The sequence below is a fragment of the Lithobates pipiens genome, unplaced genomic scaffold, assembly GCF_037356315.1.
Source record: "Lithobates pipiens isolate NorthernLeopardFrog02 unplaced genomic scaffold, aLitPip1_a1.2 Scaffold_13, whole genome shotgun sequence".
In the NCBI taxonomy this organism is placed as follows: domain Eukaryota; kingdom Metazoa; phylum Chordata; class Amphibia; order Anura; family Ranidae; genus Lithobates; species Lithobates pipiens.
In genome coordinates, this window is record NW_027507718.1 from 368,436,981 (window position 1) to 368,460,229 (window position 23,249).

Consider the following 23,249-nt stretch of genomic DNA (forward strand, 5'->3'; position numbering starts at 1 on the left):
TACTGACACAATTCCGACTTATTTCAAATTTAAAAATCAACTTTTCAAAATCGTTTGCTCTAAATGTCACCATTCCACCCGAGGAATTTCCCCTTTACTTGGAAAACTGACGCTATTACTTATTTGGGTATTCAACTGCCAAGCAAGTTGGAAGATCTTTACATCCTAAACTTCCTGACTGAGCTGAGAAAGTTGAGCCTGGACTTAAATAAATGGGATGTGCCCGGCATCTCCTGGTTTGGACGTGCGGCGATCTTAAAGATGACGGTGCTCCCGCGTATCTTATATAAAATGCAGACAATACCAATCGGCTTGCCACCTTCCTTTTTTACGACATATAAAAAACTCTGTAGAACTTTTCTGTGGGGAACTAGAGGGGCTAGAATCAAGTGGGCTAAATTGGTACTACCCAAGTCCGAGGGCGGTATTGGGCTGCCAGACTTGCAGAGGTATCATTGGGCTACGCAGTTAGCCCGAATTGTGGACTGGAGAGTTCACATCAAATGTAAGGGCTGGGTACGCCTGGAGAACCTAATGGTGGACTCTGACCTTAAAAAGGTCCCATGGTTAGCTAAAAGACATAGAACGGTAGGTGTACGTACTCACCCTCTAGTCAATGCGACCCTAGAGGTGTTTGATCGGGTGTGCAAAATGCATGCAGTCTCAGATATAAACTGCGCTCTCACCCCACTCAGAGGAAACCCCGCCTTTACCCCAGGGCTGGCTAGGGGATTTCTCTCTCGGGAATGGCCACACGAAGAGATGCAAACCAGGCATTTCTTCTCGAGAGGTAGACTCCTTAGCCAAAGAGAATTGGCAGCCCGTTCGCCCACTAAGTCTTTCCCCTTATGGCCTTATCTACAACGTAAACATTACTTAACCAGCTCAAAAAACCCTACGACGTTCGAAACGATGTGTATGGAGCAATCCCCCCAGAGACACGTTATTTCGGTGCTTTATGCTTCCATGTTCCATGAAGCACAGAGCATCCTAAGAACTGAGCATGACTTTTGGGAGAAGCAATTAAATACCGAAATATCACACACAAACTGGGAACGAATCCACTTATATATCCATAAAGGCTCGCTAAATGTCCACACTCAAGAGAATGGATACAAAATTAAGGCACGGTGGTACAAAATGCCAGAGATTCTCCACAAATTCACACCCTCGGTTACTGACCGATGTTGGAGATGTGGCCAAGGTCAAGGCACTTTCTTACACATATGGTGGAGCTGCCCCCAGATTCAATCATATTGGCAAAAAGTTCATGAAGTAACGTCTTCAGTGTCACTGCTCCCCTTGGAATTTACTCCAGCACAATATCTCCTTCATCACTCAAAAATAACCAAAAAGAAATATTTCAAATCAAGTGCAATGCATATGATTAATGCGGCCAGGTTTTGCCTGCCTTTTCATTGGAGGTCCACGTCGGTCCCAACATTGACTGAATGGACTTCGCGCATTGACCATATTGCAGGGATAGAGGAGCTGATATTTTCCTCTCAGGATAAAATCACCAGATACACGGCAATTTGGGAAAACTGGCACAAATTCCATAAATCACAGGAATTCCAACAGCTACTGGCTCGTAACGGGCGACGATAGCAGACACTAATATCTAATAGCTTCACTAACCATTCACTGAACTGTCACTGGCAAGGTGACGTGAGCTTAGTACATGGTAGACGGAGAGGGCAGGGGGCTGAGTCCCTTCAACCCTCCCCCAAACTTTCCTGATTTTTCCTTCCCACCTTCCCTGTCCCCCTTTCCCAATTTAAATTTCCGAACTCCCCATCCCCTAATTATTTACATTGGGCAATGACCAAGGGAGGGGTGCGGATTGTGGGGCCTAATGTGAGATGGACCGGCGGTCGGCATCCCCCCAAACAAGAAATGTACAACTAAAGGTGGGGTTTTTCTAAGAGCCCACACGATTGTCTTTACCTCACCATGCTTGCCCTACATACTATAGATTGTCCTTGTAGGACTAAGGGGCATACACATTAGGCCTAATGTAGTTCTTTTAAAATTACTTGTACATGTTGCTTGTACTCAGACCGAAGATGATGTACCATGTTCTTTTCTGTAATGATAACAATATATGCTTGTCTGTTGCATTATTGTAAGGTATTTTACATGTTCTGTTTACCATTATCTTTAATAAAAGAAAAATTTTCATGGGAAAAAAAAAAAGAAAATTACCACTCCAATGAGGCTGTGCAGTTTCCACGGCTAATGTCACATTCAAAGGGGGGGGTACCCACATTTATGGCCAGTGAAGAGCAGGGATTTTTTTTTTTTTATATACAGAAGGCTGTCTCTTTTGGTGCTTACCTAAAGCACACCCACATGTAAGTGCTTTGGATTGTTTTTTTCAACCATTACTAATAAATACTACACAATATTACACAATATAAAAAAAAAAAAATGCCATAAAACGATCCCCTATTTTGTAGACACTATAACTTTTGTGCAAACCAATCAACATATGCTTATTGCAATTTTTTTACCAAAAATATGTAGAAGAATAAATATCAGCCTAAACTGAGGAAAAAAAATGTTTTTCTATATATTTTTGTGGGATATTTATTATAGCAAAAATAATACGTTTTTTTTTTTTCAAAATTGTCACTCTTTTTTTGTTTATAGCACAAAAAATAAAAAACGCATAGGTGATCAAACATCACCACAAGAAAGCTCTATTTGTGGGAAAAAAAGGACATCAATTTTTTTTGGGTGCAATGTCGCATGACCGCTCAATTGCACAGTTCACAGTGCCGAATCGCAAAAAGTGCTCTGGTCAGGAAGGGGGTAAAATCTTCCACGGCTGAAGCCGTTAAAGTGTGACAAATATGCAAAAAAAATTAAAAATCTGAAAGACTATGGATAGTAAAGGGTGCTTTTTTATGGTGTAGAAAGACTGCAGAGTTAACCCATCCTTTTATGTTGGCCCATTAATTTGATGAGAGGTTGCTGTCTTCCCATATACAGTAGCTACTAGCTATACCATGACCTGGATAAATGAGAGCAAAGACTTAATGGGGATAGCAGATTTGACAAATATTTGCATAACAACGGAGATGCGCTTGAAATCACTGGAAACGCACACAACAGGATGACCTAATTGTACAATAATGAGTCTTTTTGCTATTTCCTTTATAAAACATGTTTTTTCTATGTAAAACTCTTCCTAGGCCAATTTGAAAGACTTTTTTGTAATCTGTAGACAAAAAGACCATAATAGATAAGAATTTCAAGCTTACTATGCTACCTCATGCAATATAATGTCTTGAAAGTACCATGTACCGTATATACTCGAGTATAAGCCGAGATTTTCAGCCTCTTTTTTGAGGCTGAAAGTGCCCCCCTCGGCTTATACTCGAGTCATCGCTGTCTGTCTGCCCGATCAGCGTGTCGAGCAGACAGACAGCGGCCATTCTAGGATTCAAAGGCCGCGCCTCCGTCTCCGCCTTCGCCTGTGATAGGCGGAACACTGAATTTCCCAGCAGTCTGTGTTCCGCCTATCACGGACGTCCTCTCATCCTCGTCCGTAGTATGAGGATGAGCGGACGTCCATGATAGGCGGACCACTGACTGCTGGGAAATTGAGTGTTCCGCCTATCACGGACATCCGATAGGCGGAACACTCAATTTCCCAGCAGTCAGTGGGAAATTGAGTGTTCCGCCTATCACCGACGGAGGCGCGGCTTTTGAATCCTAGAATGGCCACCGACGAAGAGCTGCGGGACGGGCCGGGACGCAGGCCGGGACGGGACGCAGGCCGGGACGGGACGCAGGCCGGGACGGGACGCAGGCCGGGACGGGACGCAGGCCGGGACGGACACAGGCCGGGACGGACACAGGCTGGACGGACACAGGCAGGCTGGACACAGGTAGGCTGCACGGACACACACACACACACACACACACACACACACACACACACACACACACACGGATGCATGCACACACAGGGATGGATGGACACACACGGATGCATGGACACACACACACACACACACACACACACACGGATGCATGCACACACACAGGGATGGATGGACACACACACACACGGATGCATGGACACACACACACACGGATGCATGGACACACACACACACACGGATGCATGGACACACACACACACGGATGCATGGACACACACAGGGATGGACGACACACAGGGATGGACAGGCATGTCTCACCCTCGGCTTATACACGAGTCAATAATTTTTTCCAGTTTTTTGGGGGTAAATTGGGGACCTCGGCTTATATTCGGGTCGGCCTATACTCGAGTATATACGGTATTACTGGAGTTTTTGAAGCACAAAGTGATATGGCTGCATTGTAAGAAAGTGTTTGATTAGTACTGTCTTGGTAAAACTTGAAGTTGCAATTTTATAAATATGGTTATTAAAATGCCAATTATTCTCTCCACAACAGCCTTAATAGTTAGATGTCTCTATTGTTAGAATTTACTATAGTAAAATAAATGCAATTTCCAATGTCAGCACATTGGAAATTGCATTTATTTGTTACATGTAATTATAGCAGTAAAACAGATAATGGCCACTTTATAATAAAATGTAAACGCCTTTTATTCCTTTACATTTACTTTACATTAGATTTCAAGAACAGACAAAAGTAATGTCATTTTTTATACACCTTGCATGCCTCCTATTTTTCCAATGAGACCACCCTTTGTTGAAAATATCCCCTCGATTAAAAGTTAAAGCCTGTAAAAACTGGCTTCATAATAGTCGATGGAATATTGACCACTGTGCTGAATTGCAGCTCAAATTTTCATGGCACAAAGGGCATGGATGGAAAAAATAAACTGCTGCAAACAAAAAAGAACCATTTGTTACAAATGAAGAATAAAATATGAACAAGAAGTGGTGTTTTATAAAATGCATCAATGCATATTATATAAAATAAATATCACTTTATATGATCAGAGACAAGAATACAATGGTAGTTTCGAATATGAAGAAATACTGAGTGGCAGCTATAGTATTTTTATGTTGCTTCAAATTTTGCATGTTATAAAATAGTTTATTGTGTATTTAGAGTGGTAAAGTTGTATAGGTGTCACAAATGGGCAGATGTGAACGGGGCCTAAAGCAAGCCTGTACTGAAAAAAGAAAGACATCGTTTGCTGCCCTCTTTTTTCTAAAAATGCTATTTGCTTGGCTGTTATACTTATCTAATATTTACAGCCCTGAACTGGGACAATAATGTAGATCTGGTGTTCTGGCTTCATTTTTAATTCAGCTACTATTATTAGAAACCAGTCAGCAATGGCAGCAATGGCAGCCTCAGCACAGAATTCCTTTAATAATGATATTCCAATTTGGGTCTGACTGGTTGCTATAGGCACATGCACATTACTGTTTTTTTATTATTGTGTTACATAATCACTGTTGCACGATGCCATAGCAGCGTATGATGTAAATTGGTCACAACAGGTATCCTCTGTTTCAGGACCTCGATTTTGCAGGGGGGGAGCATAAATAACACTATATGGATATCCAAACTGTTATTCATATATGCAATTATGAACACACTTAGAAGAATGTGATGAAGCCCAATAATTCCCATAGGGGCAGCCATGTCTCATCTTGGAAAGATATCTACCCATCTATGGTCATTCTCGCTAAAATGCTTATTTAATACATGGATTCTGTTCACCAAAGCCAATAACACATGTTACAATTTTATTGTAGAATGTTAATATAATAATATTTAACATGAGGCCTACATTATTATAATTTGTTTTTTTTTTTCATAGAGAATTGTATTAAAATAAAATAGGTACTTGAGAAAGTTGGCAAATAATATGAAGAATATACACATTGCCCAAATAGAATGAATTTCCAAAAATGTCTTACAGAGTAATTTAACGATCACAGAAACAGCCTATGAACAGGGTAACTGGACATACAGCTAATGGAAATCATAAAAAATGCAGGAGCAAGCCCCCTTGATCAGGAGGGGTTAACATGATGAGGAATGTCATGTAATGAGTTGAAGTCCTGATGTGATGGGGACCTAGGTGTCTGAAAGACAAAGGTTTTTGGGTAGTTACAGTGGTAAATACCCTCATGTAATTTGCATGAAAAGGGGAGTGGAGAGTGATTTGGCTGGCAAACTCCACGGGGGGGGGGGGGGGGGTTCTGATTAGCCAAGAGTGTGAATGTCAGCAAGAGGGAGTGAGAAAAAAGATGGTTGGACATGGAGGAAGGAGTGAAAAGTGGGAAAGAAACAAAGGAGATGAAAAAATGGAGGGAGGCGAATAGAGAGGGAAAGGGAGAGAGTAAAAGAGAGAGGAGAGAGGGGGGGAGAAAAGGGGGAGGGACAGGGGATCTGAATCGGATGGAGCTGTGGGAGCGGGGGTGACGGGGAGGAGGGGAGTGACAGGTGGAGTGAGCTACATTATTATAATTTACATACCGTAGCTTGAATAATTTGTTTTGGTAGGCCACTACATAGTTGTTGGTAAATCCAAAAAAGAGTTTATAATAAGGGGTCTATTTTAGAATATTCTTTGGATGAATGTGAAGGCTGGACAAACTTTCCCTTTATTTTCCGGTAATGGATTATTTCCTATGATGGTCAGCTCCATCTAGTGGCCAAAATGCAACATATTTTCCCATTGAGGTAGTTCAGAAAATTATACCACATTTTGGCCACTAAATGGAGCTGTAAAAAGAGGGATTCATCTATTAGAGAAAATATAGGGAACATATAGGGAACATTTGTCCAGCCTGCACAAATATGCATGACATTTTGGCCAAGGAATATTTTATAAATAGACCACTGAGTGTAATGTGAATGACCAGGTTTATTCACATACTATAGCCAGCTGCCTGAAACAGTCAAGTGTGTTAGGCAATATTAAATAGTTTTAACAGGTTAGAAAGGGGAATACAATAAATGATCAGGATGCAGAAAATGTAGGTGCATTCTAATGCTTAACATGCTTACAAGAAATAAGCACTTCAGCACAAACCTAGAAAGATAATTCCCAAGCACAGCATCCTTCACAAGCTGTTTTGAGAGTATTTTAGACAGCAATGCTTGTCTCTTCAAGTGACAGATTGAGGACAGCTTGCCGCAGCTGAATGACAGAGATATAAGTGGTTGGGCTTCTGCTGCTCTCCCTGGGACATTGCTCCCCTAAAAAAAAACTATAATTGTCTTTAATCACTGTCCAGCTGCATAAGGCTTGGCATTAGATAGCAGTTCAAATCTGCTTTAAAAAGTAAAATGCTTTGGGGGAGCCACAGTAGTTCAGGGAAAAAAAGACAATCATTTCATCCCTGGGAGATTCGCCGCAGTCAAGTTTCAATAATATGATAAATGAGTGGACTAAACATATCTTCCTGTTTTCTGTGCTTTCATTTTTCAGATCAGATTGCTCTGAACCACAAAACAATTGTGTGTCCCATGATAGATGTCATTGACCACAATCACTTTGGATATGAAGCTCAAGCAGGAGATGCTATGAGAGGAGCCTTTGACTGGGAGATGTACTATAAACGAATCCCAATTCCTCCGGAACTACAAAGAACAGATCCCAGTGAGCCTTTTGAGTAAGTAGAAATAAAAGTATAGAAAGCACACTGTGTGATGACGGGGAAGGAGATAACAAAGCAGGAATAAAATACACTTTCAAGGATTCTAGTACTGGATAAATGTTATACTTACATGTAACTTATTTTAAGAATAATTGCCATGGAGGAGTTTTGCACCTCTTCAGGTTAAAGTTTCACAGAGGCACTTTTACTTTTATTGCTAAAGTGGAAAACTCTTGTTCTAGGACATATGGCACACCATTGGTCATGACCATGGACTCGGTATCATTTTTTTTGTGACCTTGGAGCTGTTCTGAAAGGTTGATAGTCTTTCTGCTCTTTTATATATACAGCGTAAAATACTCTACTCTATGATTACATACATAAAAAAATAAGTAAATTAGGTGAATTATTTAGTAAAGCAAATGTCAACACAGAACAAGTCAAAATGCATCTTTTCCCTAATTGAAGCAATCTTAAAGGGTAAATTCACCTTCGTACATTTTTTTTTTCTAAATTCCCGCTCCCCTATGCACCAATATAGCATTCATGTACAGTTTTTCCAAAAATATCAAAGCTTTCCATTAAATCTACAGTCACTTACTTTTCTTGTCCTAATCCATGTTTCTAGATGTTTCCATTAGTAACGTCTTCTTTCTGAACATACTTTAGGTCATAACAAAGGAAGGAGTTGACCAGCTTACCTCATTAGCACATATCCTGCATCCTCCACTCACCCACTCTCAGCTGCAAGTTTTTTAAGTTAAATGCAATCAATCATTGATCACCCTTCTCACTAAATGCACAATATACAATCAGATTTCATAGTGTGTGGCCATCTTTATACAAGTACATAGGAAGGGATGGACAGAAACAGTCAGCTGACAAGCCCTGTTCACATCTCTGTATAGCGGGAACTCGCATTCCCACATTTTTTTTTGGGGGTATTTTTAGTGAGGGGGGAGGCGTTTTGGAGCATTTTCACTCATTACATATAGGGCAGCCCATCCACCTGTATGGGCTCCCCTACACACAGAAATCCCCCAAAGAAGCTTCAGAACAAATTTTTAGAGTGGAGTTTGGTGTGTTTTTTACTGCAAATTTTGGTGCAATGCATTTCTGAAATGCAAGGAAATGCACAGATGTGAATGGAGCCTCACTTTTCTTGTGTTATCGCACCAATTTCACTTTCAGGCCATAGTCACACCTAGCAAAGGGGGATTGGCTGTTTTGTGTCTTGTTTTTCCTGTGACACTCAATTGGCTGTGGTTAACAGGACAGTTTGTGTGTATTTTACTGCACGTTTTGCAGCATTTGCCACTTGTTTTTTCATTTTGCAAAATGTGTGTTTGCTTCTGTGTTTGGTGTGCCGTTAAAATTACCAGTTGAGCTTTCAGCTAATTTTAGGTGCATAAAGATGTCCTTACACTATGCAATCGGATTGTACATTGTGCATTTAGTGAGAAGGGTGATCACTGGTGGATTGCATTTCATGTAAAAAAACGTGCAACTGGCAGGGGGTGGGTGAATGATGCAGAGTGTGTGCTACTGAGTTTAGCTGGTCAACTCCTTCCTTTGTCATGACTTAAAGTCTGTTTAGGAAGAAGACATTACTAATGGAAACGTCTGAAAACATGGATTAGGACAAGAAAAGTCAGTGACTGTAGATTTAATAGAAAGCCTTGATATTTTTGCAAAAAAAAGTACATGAATGCTATATTAGTGCATAGGGGAACTGAAATTCAGAAAAAAGTGTACAAAGGTGAACTTACCTTTTAAATCTGATTGGTTGGCAGATTGTTGTGCTTTGCGCATAATTGTTGCTCTTTACATGGTTTCACCGAATGAACTATCACAAGAGAAACTCAAAACTGATACTTGGTAATTAACAACAGCAGATGCACAGTCCTGTTTAGACACTAATACCCATGGTTAATTGAGATTGAGTGATGAATATGCACAAATATATAACAAGAGATGGTATAATAAGGTAAGTGGATACTGAGCAAGGGAAGGTGTGACACAATTACATCAATCCTCATTTTCTTCATTTATGTCATATTGGGATCTTAAAAATTTATGTAACTTGCTTTTTAATTAGGTTTATGGAAAGTGAAACTTGTGCAATGCCAAACATCTGTTCTATTTTTATTTTATATTGAAGTGCAGTACATCAAGGAAAGGGAAAACGGTTTCATCAGAGGTAGTATTCACAGCAACTTTCTAAAACACTTTACCATGTTGACACCGTAGAAAAAGCAGTGCATAAAGGCAACATTCACAAAATCCATTAAGCCTCACCGTGGCCTTGTTTATTTCAGCTACCCAGCACTTTACTGTAGATAGCAAATTTCTATAAAGCAAGCTTCATTTTATATATATTTATATATATATATATATATATATATATATATATATATATATATATATATATATATATATATATATATATATATATATATATAATTATATTTATTTTTATTATTTTTTATTTTTTTGCTGCAAGAATACTAATATTCCGTTTATTAACCATTAGAGCAGTTTCTATTTTCATACATCACTCTTTTCTATATCACTGCTCAAAGATTGGCTTTAATGTGTGCTATCCTTGTGTATAATTAAATAAATGTGGACTGTAAGGTTATTTATGCTTACCCGACAGTCCTGATTTATTGTATGAACCCTTTTCAGCTGCATGTTGAGTTAAGTGTACTCATGAGGTTCATGGCTAAGTCTTCTTATTCAAAGAATTACAAAGCACATTGCAAGGCAGAAGAAAAAGGAAAGCCTTTTCCAGTTAGAATAGATGCAACAGGAAAAAAAAAAGATTATTCCTTAGAAAATATAAATATAAATTACACCTGTCACGAGAGAAGAACGAGGACTGGCACTGGTTGTCCAGTTCTAAAAATAATTGTTGCCTACAGTATTATTTTGACTTCAAATTTGATTTGGTTTTAATAATAGTCTTTTAACTAAAATACCATTTTAGTTTTACTCATATTTTAGTCATCTGCATTGTTTATGTTTTTGTTGCATTTAGTCAAATGAAATCTGCAATACATTTTAGTTGGCTAAATAATTTGAATTGACTAAAATCTAATGTGTTTAGTTGAATTGTAATGCATTATTTAAGCATGTGTCTAGAATTTACATACTCATTATATACTCATTGAGTACAAAAAATCCAATATCATGTTATCATTTATGGTATTAAGGTTTGGAAAAACTACACAGACACTCTGAAGGGTGATCTGAGAAGGCCTGTAATGCACACAATGCTTTGGACAGTCATGTGAGGAGGACTGCAATGCTGCATTTTACTAAGCCCACCACACCACTAAGCACTCTACGGTTCCTACCTTGGCTGCTGAGAGGGGAAACACTCACGGTCTTTACAGGTGGAGCTCCAAGGAAACTGAGGGTTCACATGGATTTACATCCCTCCCTCACATTTTTGTTCTGTTTACATTTGTTGACGAAAAAATGAGAATTGACTTTCATCATAGTTTTCATCAATTGAAAAAATGTGCGGTAATTTTAGTTTAGTCTTCATCTCCGGAAGCATACCGCTGGCAAAAATTATGATGACATTTTCCTGGGAAATGAAATTAACACTGGTTGTTTGGCTGTGCCTTGCTTTAACCCTTTTTGATTCACAGTCATAAAATATACATGCTATCAATGAGTGTCAGACAACTGTACCTTTGTCCTTTGATTAATGAACCCCCTAGATGCAGCCTACCATGGAATGTCCTTATCTTCCTCCCTGTTCCTGTGATATTTACTGTGTAGATGTACTTGATGCCACACAGACTTTGACTGGTGATGTCAAGGTCCCTTTCTTACAGCGCATGCACACCATGGTCCTCGTCATTTCTATGAGTGAGCTATACAAACAACTATCTATAGCTTTTACATTGGAGTGCTGCTCACCTTTAGAAATGAATCAAGCCATGATGCATTTGTGCAGTTAGAAGAAGACCCAGTGTTTTTTTCCCATCAAAGGCTGTGGGGCACCAGGCAGCAATGCACAGTGCATATCACTGAAATGTTAAGGAATGTAATCTAATGGGAGGAAGGTAAGCATTTTACATGGAAGGATATATTCAGGCAGGTGGTGGCATTCATTAAAGGACAACAGTACTAAAGTTATAGTTGTCCTTTAACTATATACTTTATACTATATACTATATGCTACTTACCAGGTATGTGACTCAAAAATTAAGTAAGGCCATCTATCAACACAACAACCTGAAAACTATGATTCTGTGAGAAAGAGGTCATCAATGGCAGTCTACATATTTCTTTCATGACAGGTGAAAAGTGTTACCAGTGTTATACAGCATGACTGTGCAAGGTGTCCTACTTGGTGCATACTATTATGCCAACAACGTGCTTTGTTTCAGAATTATGCTGTTATATATATGATATTCATCACCAATCGCCAAGCATGAAATCAATGAACATACAGTAGAATAGTTATTCACATTTCATTTTTACATAGGAACATTTTGAGTTGACCTACCACTACCAGTACCCAATGGGTGCCTTACACAGCTCTGCCCACTGCAGTAGATTCACACTTTTCCAGTGTAAAAATCCATCATACTCACATATTAATTTAATCATAAACACAGGTCACACAGGACCAGACCGCGCTATAGTGGTAATATCAAAACACGGCACAAACTGACAGAACACTAAAAACGGTGTCGCCGCCCCTATACCTCGCAGTTCTAAGAAGGATTGTGAGTTGTAACAGATATCAGAGAATACTTATGTATTAAAAAGGGCCCAGGCGCTACCTATAGTGTGTGTTAACCAATAAAGCTTATGGTTTAAAATTAACCTTTGATACCTGGAATTACTACACTATGAGCCCCCTTTTTTCTCTCTGAGGATATTCCGATCTACCAGCATCAGCTCACAAAACCCTCTCTATACACCAAGAAAGGAGAAAAGAGTGGAAAAATGCCTCCTTTGGACTTTCCTTCCATGGACCAGTCCCTGCTGCTTGAGACTTACAGGCCTGATTGCCCTTCGTGGGTATAAAGTTCCAGTGAGTGGGGAGCTGAGGGGGTGAGCACGGAAGTCACCTGAATTATATATATTTGAGCACCAGTCACTTTAACCTGCACCTACTTGAAGATTTTGAGCATACATATCCCCTTTTTGCCTTGGACTGCACCCTCTAGGACATTATTTGTTTCATTTGTTTCATGTATGAATTTATCTATGGACTTTATGCACTAAATTAAGTTTGCTCTGATTTTTATTTTTATTTTTATTTTGCTTTTTTCCTTGTCACAATAATATTAGTTTTCTATGTGATTAATTATTGTACAACATTTGCACTTTTTGCACATTTTTGCATTCTTTGCACATCTGCGGTTTTTTAGTATTTTTTGTGTATTTTAGCACTTTTTGTATATTTTCAGCACCTTATGTGTCTGCACAGTCACATTTTATCATCAATACCTATTTAGGTTTATATATATATCTCCACTGTGACTAGCCTGCTCATTGGGCATATGGCTATATGAGTTGGATTTAGTGTTTTACACTTATGGGATTGGTATGATATTTATAGTCTGTACTATTTTTTAGTATACTATAGGCAGTAGCGTATATCATAATAACTAGTACTGAATCTATATTATTTACCCTTGGGGTAAAATTATATGGTCTGTTTGCCACTTGCCTTGCCTAGTCCACTCTCCTGTATTCAATTAGTGGATGTTGGGGGGTCTTATCATCAACAATCATTGGGATTTTCTAGTCGGTGGTGCTGTATGTGTATCTATATATTTATGTCTGTACACATATATGCACACATCTCTCTTTAGCCACTATAGGTAGCGCCTGGGCCCTTTTTAATACATAAGTATTCTCTGATATCTATACTAATTTAATCTGCTGCTTCTTATTCTGTGACCTATAAACACAAACATCACCTTTTCACATAGATTAGTCCCATCTCCCCTTACCCTATGACATGATAGAATACTGCAGGGAACAGAGTAATAACTGGGGAGGGAAATATTTCATCCTCCCTTTAGCAGATCAATGACAATATTCTTCAATTATTCTACGCTTGGGCAATCTTTGAGCAATATTTAAAAATATATACTCTATAATGTACCCTGTATACTGTTGGTGTTTACTGTGACATGGCAGAAATGTATGCATATAGAGTTTTAAAGTTACTTATTGGTCGACTTTAAAATGTTGCCCATATACTTATTGAAATACCTGTTAAAGTGAGCAAATTATATACTTGTGACTCTTAGGATGATAGCTTTTAGAGATTTTCTACTGCATGCATCAGAAAGGTATACATCCCTGTACTTCTCTTAGCAGCAGTAGTAGCACTCCGGATTTGATTTTAGTTCTTTGGCCAAAGCTTTAATCAGACAAACACAGTCAAGTTTATTAGGCACACCATTATGTTGCATTATTTTCTGCAATTACTTCACTTATACCATCAATCAAGAAATATTCTCAAACGTTTACTTGTCAGGAGCCCCTTTTGCTCTGCATCCATAGTTTCTGCTATAGAAGGAGTAAATAAATCCCTTTAATGAACACAAGGACTTTGCCTTATTTCTATAATGAATTCAGCACAGGACTGCTGAGCCATAACATCTTGCATGGGATTTTTTATATGTTTTCAATAGACAATAATGTTTCCTTGTCTCCTAAAGAAAAGAACTATTGGGGATTCAAGAAAGTACCAATAAGTATTCATATTAGAACAGTAGGGCTCAATTAGAAATGTAGTGGTCACATGCAGGCCTGTTAAATATGACAAATGTAGTGAGAAAATATTTTTTGTTTTCTACCTTTATCCACTAATAGTTATAAAAGAGTAGTTAGGGAAAAAAATAGTCATATTCTGCAACAGTTCTGACAATTGAACGTTACGATGTAGTAAAAGCAAGATTCATTGATGCTGCTTCTGGTGCTTATAGCTTCACATGAATTTTCTGCTAATGGATATTACATGTAATATATGTCATAAGGTAAACATATCACTCGGACTCCACAATGCCATCAAGTAGGGCAAAAAAAAAGAGAGAAACATTCATGAAGGTAAAGCAAACATGTTGCAGAGTCACAAAAAAAGGGTCCTCACTAATTTATAGCAGACACCCAGTAGTGCCAAGAATTAGATTTTCTTGCACAGTGCCCCAGTACACAGCTGCTAACCCCAAAAAACCCTATAAGCATAGCATGGGATTCACCAGTTTCCTTTCTTCTGATTCCCACAATGCAGTGCTTGGAGTCTAAGCAAAGAAATGTCAAGGCCAGGCACTGTTACCTTGGGGAGGGTAGATGAGGAATGCACAGCCATATGCTTTGAACTTCAGAATCATCTATAGTTGGAAAGCTGCTTCTGTGATAGGATTTGATGGTCTTTAGGTCTTCTATGAGACTGAAGGCCACACTCACCTCAAATAAACCTTTTACCCAGATACCAGCAAATAAATAAATAAACAAGATTGCATTTTGGCAACATTTTGGCCAAGGCACATTTTATTGGTTTACATATTTCCTAAACATTACAATTGTATTGTAAATAATAACTTTCAGCATAACTTTCATGAAAACAAATATTATTAAACTGGCCAGTTATCAGAACTCGAGCAGCAATGCATCAACATTGTACCATATACAAAAAACCTTCCCCCCCCCTAGATATCCAGGGTGACCTGACCACATAAATAGTGCCTGCAACTGGGGAGGGAGGGAGTTCTTGTGCTTCTGCTCTGGTCCTGGGGGAAAAAGCTACACAGCAGCAGCCCTTAAGAAGGCAATCCCAGTTTCCAAAGAATTCAAATGATTCCCATTGGATACTAGAATCTTCATTCCCCATTCTTAAAGTGACAGTAACCCTAAATAACTAATCTGCATATTATACATATAACAACGTTTCCTAGCCAAACGTGGGGTGGCCACAGTCTCAAGACGGTGGGCCCCTAATTGTGCCCCCCTTTTCATTCTTGTGAGGAATGTCTGCGTTTGGCTTTTATGTTATGGTTCCTTAGAAGTTTTTTCAACGCTAAAATATCCACTGAAATTACTGAATCATACGGGTTGATTTAATAAAATCAAATAGACTGTGCACTTTGCAAGTGTGGTTGCACTCATTTCCCCCAGACCTTAGTGAATGTGGTGAAGCTCTGGTGATTTCAACGGATTTCCATCATCCAGTCATGTGCAAGCAAAAAAGCAATACCTGATTAGGTATTCTTTACAAAAAGAAGGCTCGCCACATTCACTAAGCTCTGAGGAAAATTAGTGCAACTGCACTTGCAAAAATGCTAGTCTATTTGCCTTTAGTAAATCAACCCACAGTTGTCAATAACCTTGCTGAGGTAAGAGGCATTTGCTTTGCTTGCTTACAAAGTTTTTTGGGGGTAAAAGCACCCCGCTAGTGGCCGAAATGCGCTGCAAACGCGGCTAAACATAGTAGCGTTTTACTGCCGACGCTATGGGCTTGGTGTGAAAGCTGTCTAAAAGCAAGGCTTGGTTTCACTTATCTACACACTAGTTCACTTTTATTTTGATACCTCAGTGACCAATGTTGCTGCAAGTTTATGTGTATCTCATATAAGATAAAAAATGTTGTATTTGTGTACGAGAAGGAACAATGGGCAACCCCTAAAGTGCTGTCTCCTTTGTGGCCTCTTCACTATTAGCTCCAGGAAAATTTCTAGACATTTTTTTTTTTACTTGTTTAATTTGATATAATATCTAAGGTCTTCCAAAAGCATCTGGCATTTACTATATGCTAATTAAGTAAATGACAAATAAAATTAAAACGTTTTAGGACACTAATTGAAAGTGAAATAGTGTTGTAGGCACATTTCTAATAGCGTGCTATTTTCAAAGTTTTTAAGAACATTGCTTATTTTATTATAATTATTTTTCTGCCCAAATTTGTTGGAAACTGTTGAAACTGGTGAGCAGCCCAAGGCATCTGGGTGGGAATGACCCATGTGAGATGAATGAATGCAGCTGCTGCTTCTTTCTAATACCATAGCAGCTTATAGTTAACTGCGTCCAGTCATTACCCTTCCACAGCCTGTCCAATACTTCCTCACAAGCACAGTTCATTATTATCTACACACATATTCTTCCTGCTTTTCAGGTATAAAAACTATGCAGCAGGAGCACAAGAGTAATTACAACAATATTACACCCAGTGACAGCAATTCACTCTGTTTGTGAGGGGAGCATTTGGCTGAAGGAGTGCTGGAAAGTAGTTTAAGCTAAACATTAGGAAAAAAAAATAACAAATAATAATAATTCATGCAGATATGTTCATAAAAATAATTAAAGGTGTTTAAATTAACAATTAGTGTGAGCACCTAAGTCAACATCAGTTGCTTGTTGTAGACTTGTGCACAACGGAAAATTTCGTTTAGTTTCGGTTCGTTGTCATTCGTAAAATACATAATTTTGTTCTGTTATATTCGTTATGTTACGTTAATACGTTTTCGGATAATTTGTTATTATTCGTAGAGTGTCGAATTCATTCGTTCGTATTCGTTGAAATTCGCTATTTATGTATGTATAGACATTCGTGATAATGATTCGTAGTTTGGAAAGTCGTTTGTTTATTGAATATTTTAACACACACAATGACAATGTCTCTTCTCCATGGCTCAAATACAATACAACACCCTTCTAACTCAGTTCTCAGGAATGCACTTTGCCAGTAATCCATCCTCCGGCACAAAATTATTTAGCTGATTGGACTATAAGATTTACTTTGAGCTGACCTTTTGTTTCATTCGATCTTTAAAGAATTACCGAATCATGTCGAATTCATTCAAATTCATTCGTTATATTTCTTTTGTATTCATTGTTATTCGTTATTTTTTTATTTAAGACGCAAAATTCGGTCGAATTTCGATTTTTTACGAAACTAATTGCACAAGCCTAGCTTGTTGTATTCTGTGCATGGAATGTAGAAAGCTAGAGGGGAAGGGGGCAGTAGTAGGGGATATGCAGGTGTTTGGGGGTGTTCATGTGCTGATAAAAAAAAAAATATGCAGACTGAGTAGAGAGTGGATCTCTTCAGTCTGCTGCTTGCACTTCATTGTCCTATCAAGGACTTGGGCAGGTGAGTGACCTAGTTGTTTTGATAAACAGTAAAGTCAGGTCACCAACTGCACTGTGCTGTTTTGCTAGGCTGTATAAATCTCAGAAATGGCTGATAACAATACGAGTCCTTTGTTGGGCAAATCATCTCTCATATATGTATTCCAACCATATATATATATATATATATATATATATATATATATATATATATATATATATAGCATTTTACCTTCTGATTTTTAGAATAACGTGGGATTCGTTACGAAACTAATTGCACAAGCCTAGCTTGTTGTATTCTGTGCATGGAATGTAGAAAGCTAGAGGGGAAGGGGGCAGTAGTAGGGGATATGCAGGTGTTTGGGGGTGTTCATGTGCTGATAAAAAAAAAAAATATGCAGACTGAGTAGAGAGTGGAGCCCTTCAGTCTGCTGCTTGCACTTCATTGTCCTATCAAGGACTTGGGCAGGTGAGTGACCTAGTTGTTTTGCTAAACAGTAAAGTCAGGTCACCAACTGCACTGTGCTGTTTTGCTAGGCTGTATAAATCTCAGAAATGGCTGATAACAATACGAGCCCTTTGTTGGGCAAATCATCTCTCATATATGTATTCCAACCATATATATATAGCATTTTACCTTCTGATTTTTAGAATAACGTGGGAATGACTCCTCACTTTCAGCTTAGAAGGCCCCAGTTTCAGCCCACAACCAAGAGTTTAAGAATGGACCAGGCCCTACAATATTTGGAAAATAATTTCTGCAAAGTAACATTGTATAAAGTGACTAAAAAAAGTCTTCTTTCACTTTCAGTGATATCTTAGATACACCTAGCTCTCCTTTAAAGAGACGCTGTCACAGACATACCAGACTGCAAAAACTAGTTTCTGGGAGGTGGCAAACTAATTTCATTCATTTATCACAGTGCTTCTGGAGAAGGGGTGGGGAGTATGTGGCAGTGGTTGGTGTCAGTAATTTTTTTATTTTTATATATAGATTTTTTTACAATTTAATTTGTTTTAAAAAAAAAATTACAATGCTTTTTGGGGGAGGGGGTAGGGACAGTGGGCAGTGTTGGTAGGGAAGGGGAGAGTGGTGTCAGTAGTTTTTTATTTTATTTTTTTACACTTTATTTTTTTAGAATTCTTTTTAGCATTTTTGGGGGCTTTGGTGAGATATCAGGGGTCTAAAGAGATCCCTGACCTCTACCCTTTGAGACAGAGAAAGGGACTGAAGACGCAGATTCTCCAGTCCCCTTATCAGCACTGAAGATGAATGAACGGGAGACAGAGGTTCCTGTTCATTCATAAACTGAGTGGAGGACACAGGAGCGATCTCGCTTACAGTCGCCCCCTCCGCAGATGGCAGGAGAGGGAAGCTGGCTGTGGGGGACAAGGAAAGGTGGAGGAGGAGGATAGGAGGGGCAAAGAAGAACAGGGGCGAAGCAGGACACGGAGGGGGCAGGGGAGGAGCACACAGGAAACAGCTGGGAATGATCATTGCGACAGGAGGGACAGCTGTGATCACTGATCTCCCTGTATAGCTTTTTAACTGACAGCCGCAGGAGGGAGAGAAGGAGAAGCGGCTGTCTGCTAAAAATCTATATAAAGGAGATCGGTGTTCACAGCTGTTCCCAGCCGCACCAATCATTCCCAGGAGATCGCGAGGCGCTTGTGGGTTCATGTCATGGGAGTCCCTGTTGGCCACCTCCAACATCTATCAATTGAAAAATCAAAGAAAATAGGCCAGAAGTCGTTGGCCAAACAGCAGCTTCATCAAATCTGATCCAACTGCATTTCAGTATGCAGAAAAATACCAATTGATCTGCCAGAAATCCAGCAAGCTCCTAACTTTCTGTAGTGGACTGACAAATCCTTCTCTGCTTCATTGGGATACCAAGAACACTACAGACCCCCCATTTGGTGAGATAGAAATGGGGTGGGGACGATGTACTGTAATCCAACAGAGACTAACACAAGAATGATTGACAACACTGCTTGAAATGTCAGTGCAGCATAGGCAGATTACTACTGGTAGTTAGGAGCCTAATGTATTTCTATCAGACTCAACAGCTATGTGAGATAGAAAATGTGTGTGTATTGCTGGGATTTACAGGCATACCCCACTTTTAAGTACACAATGGGGTTTATTTACTAAAGCTGAAAAGTGCAAATTCAGGCTCACTTCTGCATAGAAACTAATCAGCTTCCAGGTTTTATTACCAAAGCTTAATTGAACAAGCTGGGGTTAGAAGCTCATTGGTTTCTATGCAGAAGTGAGCCTGATTTTGCACTTTCCAGATTTAGTAAATAAACCCCATTGTCTACTTAAAAGTGGGGTATGCCTGTATTGCACATGTGTTCTTTTTTATTTTGCCCACATACTGTATGTACTTTGCCTGCCCTTTCTGGCCTAGTCATAAGAAGTCACCTTGTGACAACAAATTTTTCAGAGTGGAGTTGAGTACATTTAGACTTTGCATTGGATTATCAATGAACTCAAGAAGTCAAGCAGGAAGGTTTTCTACTTTTTCAGCTGTCATTGTGATCATCTGAGCAATCACGTCACTCTGGCAAACATGTAAATCCATTGGTGGTAAAAAAATGTTTTATTAACATAGCTGAACATTTAATAAACCACTTAAAAAAAAAATCTGGAGCTACTTCATATCCAGTGCAAAATAATTTGTAAAACATAAATTAGAAACAAAAGAGTTTTTTTTTAATGTGTGTAATGGCCACACACAGAGAGTTAATATGGAGCAAGTAACCTAGATATTTAAACACCGGAGTTTTGGCACACACGATTGTAATGACAAGAAGAAAGAACACAGGTCACCTGCCGCCTACAGTATAGCGCTGGAATATGTCAATATAATATTGATTCCCATTCTGAACACTTAGGGTAAGACAAACAGGGAAAGGGAAAAAACTTTCCATTCATTCATTTGAAAGCATTAATAGAACACCAAGCTGCCTAGATTTAGAAAAATAAAGATCCTTACTGCATAAAAGAACAAAAAACAAGTATTACAAGCTATTAAGGATATTTACATTTTGTGAGTGCTGCAGGCAGCTATTATTACTTTATATAAAGAAGGCAAGGGTTAAGGACTTATGATTTCCAACATTGCTTATTTAAGCATTAACGCTGCAGATTTGTGCATCAAGCCCCGGGAGTGCTACATTTACCTTGAACACGTAAAAATATATGTTTACTGGTTTAGAATTACAGAACAAACCATGCTTGTCTACTTGAATTACATTTTCAGTGTTTCTACATCCTACCTTTAGCAATACTGTAAACTCAGGGAAAGCAGCTAAATGCACAGCTGAAATGCATTCATTGGTGCACCATTTATTTTTAATCCAGGCACTCTTACAGCACAAGCCAGGTTCTCAACTTCCCCTAGGAAGCTAGGTCTAGAACAGGTGTGTTGAACTCAATTGTATCATCAGCATTATAGTGGTCTTCAAAGGGCCAATTGTATCTGTAAGATTATACATTTATCCAGGTCTTTTTTTTCTCAAAGAATAGGTGTGGGAACTCAACAAACTCAACAGTGGGAGGCTCTTAAAGGGGCAATAAATAATAGGAGTGTGTTATGTGCAGATTTTAGGAGTGCACTACATACATAGTGCAGAGTTCAGGGGTGCCTTATGTACCAAGTGCAGGGTTCAGGTGTGCCCTATGCACAGATTGCAGAGTTTAGGGGTGTGCAACATACAATGTGCAGAGTTAAGGGGTGCTCTGTGTACAGAGTGCAGGGTTAAGGACTGTGCTACATACATAGTGAAGGGTTTAGGGGTGTGCTAGGCACAGTGTGTATGGTTCAGCTCTCTTTCGCAGGCTGTTCACATTTCTTTTCCCCCCTTCTCGTCTCTGACCTCGGCACCACTCTCCTCTATTCCCCACATCTCCCTCCACAGCCCTCATCTCTCCCCCCCCCCAAAAGCTTCCATGCATCTCACCTACCCAGCCCCGAACTAGTACTTCCTGGCAATGTAGTCATTTGTGCGTCTCTCTCTCACTTGCACAGAGATCATTGGTCAGCATCTGTGCACCCCAGCACAGATATGGATCGCAGTGCAGCTTACCACATGATGCCCCATCCCACACTGCACCTGCATCTGCATTGTCTCTGCCATGAGCAGGGTAGGCAGGGATCTGTGAGAGTCGCCAAGAGAAAAGCTGTCCATGTAAACACAGAAGGCTTCTGTGTTTACAAGTGACAGTGGTGAGCGGGAATGGAGGGTGAAAGTCAGAACTCGTGGAATGGTATTCAGACACATTTCAGCTCAAAAAAGGCCCTGGGTGCAATAGTCACATGAAATGGCCTGGCGGGCCACATTCAGCCAGTGGGCCTGTGTTTCACACCTGTAGGCTAGAACAGCGAAACCCCTTCCCAAATTAACATTAAACCTTCAGTAATTTTTTTCAATTTTCCATATATTTAATATTCTGCCCTTGTTGTTTTAACTTTGGATTATTTTTATGCCAGTAAATACCTTATACAGCCCACTTCCTGTTTCTTGTCTGGTAAAAAGCCTAGGCTTATGACATCATGCACTCTTGTGAGAGTTTGCCAAGAAGGGGGGGGGGGGTGAGTCATAAGAGGGCCAATGAAAGCTGCAGGCCTGCAGAGCTGGAGGTGTGCCTCTGTGTATCTGTGTAAATCCAGGAAGTGAACAGACAGCAGCTTCAGCTGCCCACAGTTAAAATGGATGCAGCCAGACTTAGTGGAGGGAGATTTCTGCAGTATATTTGACAAGTACAGAATCACAGTATATATAACATAATATGCTAAGTGGTTGGAGGGAAGCTTCAGAATGGCAAAAATGTTTTTATTACAAATTATGTGAGCAGACTGCATTCCTCTTTAACAAAGGCATCACTCTACTTGCTCCACTCTCCCTTCTTGTCAGCATGCTTACTGTCAGCATACAATATGTTCATTGTCTCACATGTTCTTAATGTTCTCTTCCCTCTTCTAGTTTAAGTGTTGCTATAAAGAAGATTAAAGAAGGCTGATTCAATTAAATTGCATTCTAAAGAAATGTATTGACTAATTAAAAAATACATAATTGCATTCAAGGACAAAAGTGTACTTGGTGCATCTCGGTTTCCCATGTGTGCCCGTTGTATGTGAAATACCTTTTCTCCTTCTCATGGATTCATATTTCTGACTTCATTTATAGGAACATTGCAAACTATTATATACAGTTTGGGCGGCATTTACACTCCTTTCCTGTATTTAGTGGCTGCAGGAGGAAAAAAACAGCCTATTGATTCTAGTAAATGCTGTCCCGCCTCTCCAGGTTTTACTTTTCTCTGTTGCTCGGGCATTAAAAATTAAAATAACAACTGACACCATGCACTACTCTACTGACACGATCCACTGCCTACTGACACCAACCTCTGCTCTACTGACACCATCCTCTGCCCTACTGACACCATACACTGCTCTACTAACTAGCACCATCCATGGCCCTACTGATACCATTCACTGTCCTACTGACACCATCCTCTGTTCTACTGACACTGTCCATTTCTCT

General features: G+C 39.3%; 1 protein-coding gene across 1 annotated transcript in view; it reads left to right on the forward strand.

Annotated features, from left to right (window-relative positions):
- The window catches only part of GALNTL6 (polypeptide N-acetylgalactosaminyltransferase like 6), a 1,867,045-nt gene that overhangs the window by 1,352,144 nt on the left and 491,652 nt on the right, over positions 1 to 23,249 (forward strand). Inside the window, exon 6 of the mRNA XM_077477209.1 lies at positions 7,418 to 7,601. Within this exon, the coding sequence (XP_077333335.1) occupies positions 7,418 to 7,601 (184 nt within the window). The remainder of the gene's footprint in view (positions 1 to 7,417; positions 7,602 to 23,249) is intronic.